Source organism: Alosa alosa, chromosome 3 (genome assembly GCF_017589495.1).
Source record: "Alosa alosa isolate M-15738 ecotype Scorff River chromosome 3, AALO_Geno_1.1, whole genome shotgun sequence".
NCBI classification, from domain to species: Eukaryota; Metazoa; Chordata; class Actinopteri; order Clupeiformes; family Clupeidae; genus Alosa; species Alosa alosa.
Window position 1 is genome coordinate 34,382,474 of NC_063191.1, and position 8,577 is coordinate 34,391,050.

The following is an 8,577-nucleotide window of genomic DNA, read 5'->3' on the forward strand; positions in this document are numbered from 1 at the left end:
CACAGCAGGTATTTCCTGTTGGACCAGTTAGGGGTTGGACTATTGTATTTGTGGTCATACCTGTCTTCATGCTACGCACCAGTTGGTTCTAGTCCTTGATCTCTTTGCATATAATCTCTGTCTTGTGGCCTTTTGAAGCCACTTCAATGGCCTGAGTGACACAGCTGGGTCATATATTTAAAGTATACAGTATGTTTAGTTGTAGTGGCAGTGTGCCTCCTGATGAGGTGATTTTGTTGTTGTGGTAAGGTCCCTTTTTGTTTGTTTTTAAAGGGATTACTTTACACTCATTCTGCTTGTTAAAAAGCTCATGTTTAAGGATGGTGGCAAATTGAGCAGTTTATCACCAACCCGACCTTTTGGCATAGACATTACTGTGACATGTCAGTTCCCGAAAGTCTTTTTTTGTTTCATACAAGCCTGGCTTGCACATCAAAGCACATTGAATGACCTCTGTGTATGAAATGCGCTATATAAATTACATTACATTACATTACATTACATTTGGCTGACGCTTTTTAACCAAAGCGACTAACAACATGGTAAACAGTACGTTTTTAGAACAATTCTCACAATTTTAGGACAGTTTAAAAAAAACAAAAAAACATTAGAGTACAGTAAGAATAAGTGCGTCGGTGAGTGCTGTTTTTAACAGTTACTTGTCGGTTTAAAACGGCTGGTGAGTGCTAGGATCAGTAAGACTTGTTGTAAAGTGTTGCTATGAGAGTAGGTGTTCTCTAAAGAGCTGGGTCTTCAGGAGTTTTTGAAAGTGGAAAAGGATGTCCCTGCCCTTGTAGGAACTGGCAGTGTGTTCCACCAACGAGGAACAACAGATGAGAAAAGTTTGGATTGGCTTGAGCGTACGGTGGTAGAGCTAGGCGTCGTTCGTCAGAGGGCGGCCGGTCTGGAGGTAGTGTAAGTCTGTATGAGGGCATTCAAGTAGGTGGGAGCAGAACGGAGACTACTTTGTAGGCAAGCGTTAGAGACTTGAATTTGATGCGGGCAGCCATAGGTAGCCAGTGTAGCTGGATGAGCAGCGGGGTAACATGTGCCCTTTTGGGTTGGTTGTAGACCAGGCGCCCGCCCAGCGTTCTGGATCATCTGAAGTGGTTTCACTCGCAGGCTGGGAGACCTGTCAGGAGGGCATTGCAGTAGTCGAGTCATTGAGATGACAATTGCCTGAACCAGAAGTTGGGTAGCATCTTGAGTCAAGTAAGTCCTGATTTTCCGTATGTTGTAGAGTGCAAAAGCGGCATGCCGGGCAACTGAGGCAACATGATCCGAGAAGTTTAGTTGGTTGTCAAGAACAACTCCTAGATTTCTTGCAGTCCTGGTCGGTGAAACAGACAGGGAGTCAAATTTGATGTTGATGTCGTGGTGTATGGTAGGTTTAGCTGGGATGACCAGCAGTTCAGTCTTTGAGAGGTTCAGCTGGAGGTGGTGTGCCTTCATCCATGTAGCTATGTCTGAAAGGCAATCCGAGATCCGTGCTGAAACCAGGGGTAAATCAGGTGGAAAGGACAGATAGAGCTGTGTGTGTCGTCTGCATAGCAGTGGTATGAGAAGCGATGCGAACGGATAATCTGTCCCAAGGAGGTGGTGTAGATAGCAAAGAGGAGGGGCCCAGCACTGATCCCTGGGGGACCCCTGTGGTTAGATGGTGAGGTGCGGATAGCTGACCAAGCCATGATACGTTAAACGAGCGTCCTGTGAGGTAGGATTCAAACCAGGAGAGAGCAGAACCGGAGATTCCCATGTCAGCGAGTATAGAGAGAAGGATCTGGTGATTAACCGTGTCAAAGGCAACCGATAAGTCAAGCAGAATGAGTACTGATGACCGGCGGTCGCCCTGGCTTCTTTAAGGCTTCTGTTACAGACAGCAGAGCCGTTCCGGTAGAGTGGCCGCTTTTGAACCCAGACTGATTTGGATCCAGAAGGTTGTTCTGTGAAAGGAAGTCAGAGACCTGTTTGGAGACTGCTCGTTCAATGCCTTTGGATAGGAAAGGCAGTAGTGAGACAGGGCGGTAGTTCTCGACTTGAGCAGGGTTGAGAGAAGCTTTCTTAAATAACGGTGTTACCGGGCCATTTTGAGCGCTGTTGGAAATGTGCCGGAGATTAGCGAGGCATTGATCACATGTGTGATAGCTGGAGCCGATGGTCGGGCTGATGGACTGAAGTAGGCTCGTGAGGTATAGGGTCCAGCGAGCATGTGGTAGAGACGGCTGCATGTCAGGAGTCTGGACACTTCATTCTCGAGAGAGGCGTGAATGCTGAAAAAGATGTTCCAGCAGTCCCTAGAGGTTGTAGGTCGCGGTATCTGGAGCCAGATGCGTTGAGTGGGCATGTAGAGAATTTACTGCTGATTGCCGCCACTTTGTTTGTAAAAATGAGGCGAGGGTATCTGCAGTAAGGCTGGATGGAGGAGCCTTAATAAACCTAATAAAGCCTTAATAAACCTAAATAAAGCCTAAATAAACTTGACTTGACACATCAGGTTTGTCATCACTCAGTAGTCGCTGTGTATGTAGTCCAGCATTGAAAGATAAGTCTGCTGACTGCTCTTCACCAGGTGTATATAGATATAGACCCATCTTACCTTACCTGAAGCAGGTGATTGCCCTTATTTTACTGCACTGGAATGTGAACTCAAAGCAGCTTTCGAAAGGAATGCCAGCAGGCAATCCAGAACATTCCACTGTTAAAGACATCATCATTGTCTTTTCACCCCTCTTGCTCCAGTCACATGAGCAGTCAACTACTTAGTTGACTGTGACATACACTTTCAAAATGAAACAAGGACTTTGAAAGTTGCTAGGTTTCTTTAGCAGTCACAACAATCTCATCTGCCCTTCCCAATAGCTAACAAAAAGGAAGACGCATCCAAACTCCTATGTGGAATTATCAATTGACAAGAAGACCCAGAAAAGCAAGGTTTGTTAAAAAACAAAATCTCACACACACAAATGTGTGTAAACTGAGTTGTACTATAGTCCCTACAGTACATATGTGTGTACTAAATGCATATTGTCTCATCAATGTTAGGTGGTGCATGCATCCAAAGACCCAGTATGGGAGGAGGGGTTCACATTCTTTGTGCACAATGTGGACAACCAAGTGCTCAACGTCCAGGTATACCATCAGTTACGCTCTGCATGATACAAGCTCTATCACCAGAACAAAATATATCTCTCATCCCTCCTGCAATAAGGAATGAAGCCTTGGTTTGCTGTTCTGTGACACAGCCCTCACTAGTGTGCATTTCCGTTGGTGTTTGGTGCCTCCAGGTGAAGGAACCTGAGAGTAAGTCCGTACTGGGCTCAGTCTCCCTGCCTCTGACTCGTCTGATGAACACGTCGGACCTGGTCCTGGACCAGCGCTTCCAGCTGGAACGTTCTGGAACCAACAGCTTCCTCAAGATGAAGGCCACACTCAGGGTGAGTGAGCGCACCAACCACCACGTGCTGTGAGGTTTCAAAACTTAACTTAGTAGGGTTGGCTTTCCTAGAGAAAGAGACTACTGTGAAGATTAATATTTGGATTGTGTATTTTCTTTTGTAATTTTGTAAGATTTACCACATTTGAGATTATCTTGATGCTCTGTTACAGGTGTATATTTTCAGTTGCAACATTTAACATTGTTGCTAAAAAATGAGAGGTCTGTGTGTTTACAGTATGTGAATACCTAAATAGTGAGAGCCATACTGCTACTTTATGACATTTATTGACAGACAGACACATAATATTCCTTTTCGGGTGCATTAAATTAGTGCAAGTACAGGAACAGGGCTAGCATGCAGTAGCCAGAGAAGTTCAATTCCCAGCTTCTACCGTTGGGCCCTTAAGCAAGGCACTCAACCCCAAGTTGCTCCATGGACAATGTAATCCTTTGTAATATAATTGAGATATGTATGTCACTTTGGATAAAAAAAAAAAGTGTCTGCTAAATGAATGAATAAATGTAAAAGTACCAATTTGCGTTTTTCCTGCTCCAGATCCTAAAATTAGAGAAAGCAGAACCAAAGCCTGAGGTGGTGGTCCCGCAGCCCCTGCAACCAGCACCCCAGAATCGGCAACGCCAGCCGCAGGCTGCCCAGTCAGGACCCGTGCCCCCGTCACCGGCCCCAGCGGCCAGCGCCTCCAACGGCCTCTACCCCGACTACAACTCCCACCGGCGGGGCTCCGCCTGGCCCTACGAGGGGTCTCAGACGGCCCCATCCACCCCATCAATGCGCCGCTTCGACTCGCACAGCCTGCTGTCTGACAACTCCATCGCCTCCTCCCGCATGGACCTTGTGGAGGCACTCCCTTACCCAGAGTAATTGGTTTTGATTTGTGTGTTGCAATTTGCAGATGTACAATAATGGGCAATTCCACGGAAAATGGACTTTTTGTCACATCCATAACGCCAGTGAAATTCCTTAACATTTGTATGATGTGAATGATAACATAAATTTTTTTGTGCATTTTTTCTCATGTACATTATTCAGCCAAAAATAGCAAATGCTCAAATTTCATGTAATCATCACATCATACCATACCATCACATTTAATTGGCGTTATGGATGTTACAAAAAACATAATTTTCCATGGAATTGCCCTAATTACAGATGTGTAAGCAATATGCAAAAGGTTATGTAGAACATCAATGTGCTGATTCGGAGGTCAGTTTATTAACTACCATAACAGAGTACTAACATAGATATATATACGGAGAGGCAAACTGCTTATCAACTTGCAAAAAAAAACGTTCATTTTCTATAAAACTTTGGTATAGTATTTCACAATGTCAATTTGGTTTGTGTAGAACAGAAAATCGGTTGCTACAGAAACGTGATGTCACACTTTAGTACTCTATTAAGCAGGCATATTTCTTTTTTTTACACTGACTCCATTGTACGTTGTTTCTACTGAGAACAAGTAGGTTTTACAGTTCACAAATCAGTGACTCTGCAATCTCTTGAATATTGAATATTATTTTTGCAGAGTATTATATAGCTATAATGATAATGTGTCTCTGTCATTTTTTTGCAATTATTACCAAAGTCATTACACCCATCACAACTCAATATAATTGGTGCTATGTTTACGACGATAAACATTTGAGTATACTCTTTATGTGTTCTGCTTTCAGCGCCATACTGAATCACACTGGAAGCTTTGGGGAGATTCAGCTGACTATAAAATATGCTAAACTGAGACAGAAACTCGTTGTCCTAGTGAACTCCTGCAGGTATGTAACTCCTTACTGTACATATCAATGAAAAACTTCAATACCCATGAAGCCCTTGCACTCTAAGAAGTACCTGCTTTCACTTGACAAGTTTTTGGGAGGCTGGTGATGATAAAAAAGACACCCATAATGTAGACCCTGTGGGCTGAAGCCTTTCTTATTCTCTCATGTCCCAACGTGCTTGCTCTGCAGGGACCTGGTCCCCTGCTCGGAGAATGGCTCTGACTCTTATGTGCGAATCTATCTGCTGCCAGACCAGACGTGGAGGCACCGCATGAGAACTCCGGTCAAGAAGAGGACCGTGAACCCAGTCTTCGAGGAGAAGTAAAAGCCTGCTGTATTTACTTTGTCCAGCAGGGGGAGACTTTAGGACTCAGGAAGGGGGAGAAATAGAGAGCCTCTGCACTCATGTGTTCTCAGTGACCAATCACAAGAAGGCTTATGCTTAATCTAAAGCAATGCTCTTATTAAAGCAAAGTTATTAAGTCGTTTATTTGTAAACATTCCAGCTTCTGCTTTAAGCTTAAAACACAGCTTCATCGTTGTCATTATCTCATTGACTACATTTACATACACTTCAGTATCCCGGTTATGAGGCTAATCCCGATTTTGATCATATTCAGGATATGGAGTTTACACAAACACAGAAACCTGGTTATTAATATCCCTGCACACATAATGAATACTAGTATCCCAGTTACCAACAATAAAGTTCTGTTAGCACAGTCACACATGTTTGCATGAGAAACCGGGATAAGGTGTATACAAGGAACAGTGTCCCGGTTTCTTTTGAGGTACTCGACCTAGCATAACCGGATTACTCTAAACCGGGAAAAGGGCCTATCTGGGGTTCTGACATCAGGATATATCGTTTACATGTGCAAATACAAAACCACAATACTTCACTGCATGTAAATGCAATCATTGTCTGGTTTATAGTTAATTGTCCACATGAAATTAAGCAAATACTGCACAGCCATATGAATTATCCCATTCACTATAACACTGTAAATGTCCACCCTCTGCAGGTTTGAGTTCTCTGTATCGCTGGAGGAGGCCAAGACCAGGAAGTTGGACGTGGCTGTGAAAAACAGCAGAATGTTCCACGCCCGAGAGCGTAAGGAAATTGGAATGGTAAGCTGAGATGGAGAAGATGTCCTGTCTCCTCTGAATAAGATGATCTCGATCCTAACCTGGTAACAGTAACCAGTATCTCTAATGACCTGGTTTCATGTTTACAGGTGCTCATTGATTTATCCGGCCTTGACATGACCATGGGCTCCACAGAATGGTAAGGGAACCAATGTTATTCTCTCTCTTTTGTTGTTGTTTATCTTTTGTGTGCGTATGGGTTAGCTTTTTTGTGTGTGTGTGTGTGTGTGTGTAGATATTACATGCATTCACAATCTGTTGCATTCAGTACATTCACTGTATGTTTTCATCAATTAGGTATGAGCTTACCCTGCCAGGGCTGAAGAAAACCTAGTTAGTTGGAGGAACCATTTCTCTACATGGTTGTCCTCAAAACGGAGCAGCTGCCTTGAGGTCAAATAGAGTATAAGAAATGATAGAGACATTCACAAGACTGGTTATTTTATGGACATGATGAAGTTTGTGTGAGTGTTTAATGTGTTGTCACTTTTCTAATGACAGATGAAGTGTCTCTAAGCACTCTTTTGGATTAATTTGGCAAGAGTTGCACTCTGTAAAGGTCAAACTGTGGTTCTTGTGTTCAGTAGATGAGGTCACATCTACTCATCATCTGATGAGGTCAGTACATGATCTGTACCATACAGTATGTGTGTGCACTGGACTGTGAGCCAAAGTAAATGCAAAGGTCAATTTTTTTATATCTAAAAATGATACATTCTGGTACATCCAAGGGACAAATCAGTCCACTACTTAGTGGGAAAGCTTCGATCTTGTGCAAAAGATCTTGTGCAAAAGATCTTGTGCAAAAGATCTTTGCACTAAACTTCTTTAAGTCATAGCACACGGGTATTTTGCCATTTGCCAAATTTGTCTGCCATTTTGTGTGTCACTGTAAGCCTGTAGGTTACTTCTCAGGAGGTGGTTGAGGAGTTTCCAAACTATGTTATGTAAGTTTGGCATCACATATTTAACAACAGTAAATATTTCTTGTAAAATGAGATATAAAATCTTTGAATAAAAACATCTATATTGTTGCTCTGACGTTGAATTGTGTGGGGGGGTATTCAAAAAAGGAGGTTTAACAAACTCTCTGTCTAACCCTCATCTCCGTTGATCTACAGCTTTAACCCTCTCTGCCTTAGCTGTTTTAGAATCAGTGTAACCTCGGACTCGAGTGGCTTATTGCTTTTCTAAAATGGTTACTATAAATACCTGGCAAAGTTTCATAAAGTAAAGGCACAGCAACTAGAAATGGAACCGATTTATTCAATCAATCTTCCGCCAAGAAATATATTTCCTCTATCTGAATGGTTGCCAAGCAACGTCAAAACACAGCTACTTTAACTTTTGTATCAAGTTATGGTAGCGCAGTAATGTAGAACGAAATGCGGTCAAGGTGTATGTTTGTGCTGGATTTTACAACGGCATTGAACGCGATTCAGCCAATCACAATCAAGGACTGGAACTATCAGTTTTAGAAGGAATCTTAATCAATTTCTTGGCCGTTTTTACAATAATTGACAAAAATCCCCTCCTTAATGCCAATGTGAAAGCAAAGTAATGTTAATTGTGAAATTGATATCCCAAGCAGTTTCCCGGATAGAAGAAGACGGAAAAATGACAATAGAATACCTGAAGGAACAGAAATATTTTCTTAAATAACACACTCATGTCAGTTTGGATTGAGCCCTTGGAGCCCTCTTGGATTGAGCCAATCTAATAGACCACAGAAAATTCTATTGTAAAGAAATATCTTAATTTGACAGTTAAAAGCTATTGTGTAAACACTCATCTTCAAATCTGTGATATAGATTTTGTTCACTGAAGACATTCCAAACTGTTCCACAGCAAAGGCACTGTAAGCAGGAGAAAATGCTGAAAAAGATAAATGACCAAAGAACAGGTGAAATCTTGGATACACATTTGTCCATTTGCTACCTCATTTAAAAGTGATCAAATACTCAGGATATGCCTGAATGTCATTTAAGACAACAAATAGGGATGGTGCATTGGGATTGTCAGTTACAGTATCATAGAGGTCAGCAATGGTGGTGTTTTTAGCAGGGGGGACCATCATTCCCTGACGCCCTGTCGTGAAGTCGCCTGACACAGGTACATGTACTTTTGTCCCTGAGCATCTGGAACTGAGTAGTTGTCACTCGCAGAATAACTGACATTGACTGCAAAGTAGGTGC

At 42.6% G+C, this 8,577-nt stretch overlaps 1 protein-coding gene across 1 annotated transcript in view; it reads left to right on the top strand.

The window, feature by feature from the left end:
- The window catches only part of esyt3 (extended synaptotagmin-like protein 3), a 9,507-nt gene extending 2,091 nt beyond the window's left edge, over nt 1-7,416 (top strand). The window contains exons 2-10 of the mRNA XM_048238495.1: nt 2,860-2,931; nt 3,043-3,129; nt 3,285-3,434; nt 3,993-4,315; nt 5,132-5,230; nt 5,423-5,554; nt 6,259-6,364; nt 6,472-6,521; nt 6,680-7,416. Coding sequence (XP_048094452.1) covers nt 2,860-2,931; nt 3,043-3,129; nt 3,285-3,434; nt 3,993-4,315; nt 5,132-5,230; nt 5,423-5,554; nt 6,259-6,364; nt 6,472-6,521; nt 6,680-6,716 — 1,056 coding nt within the window. The 3' untranslated portion in view covers nt 6,717-7,416. The remainder of the gene's footprint in view (nt 1-2,859; nt 2,932-3,042; nt 3,130-3,284; nt 3,435-3,992; nt 4,316-5,131; nt 5,231-5,422; nt 5,555-6,258; nt 6,365-6,471; nt 6,522-6,679) is intronic.
- The last annotated feature ends 1,161 nt before the right edge of the window (nt 7,417-8,577 follow it).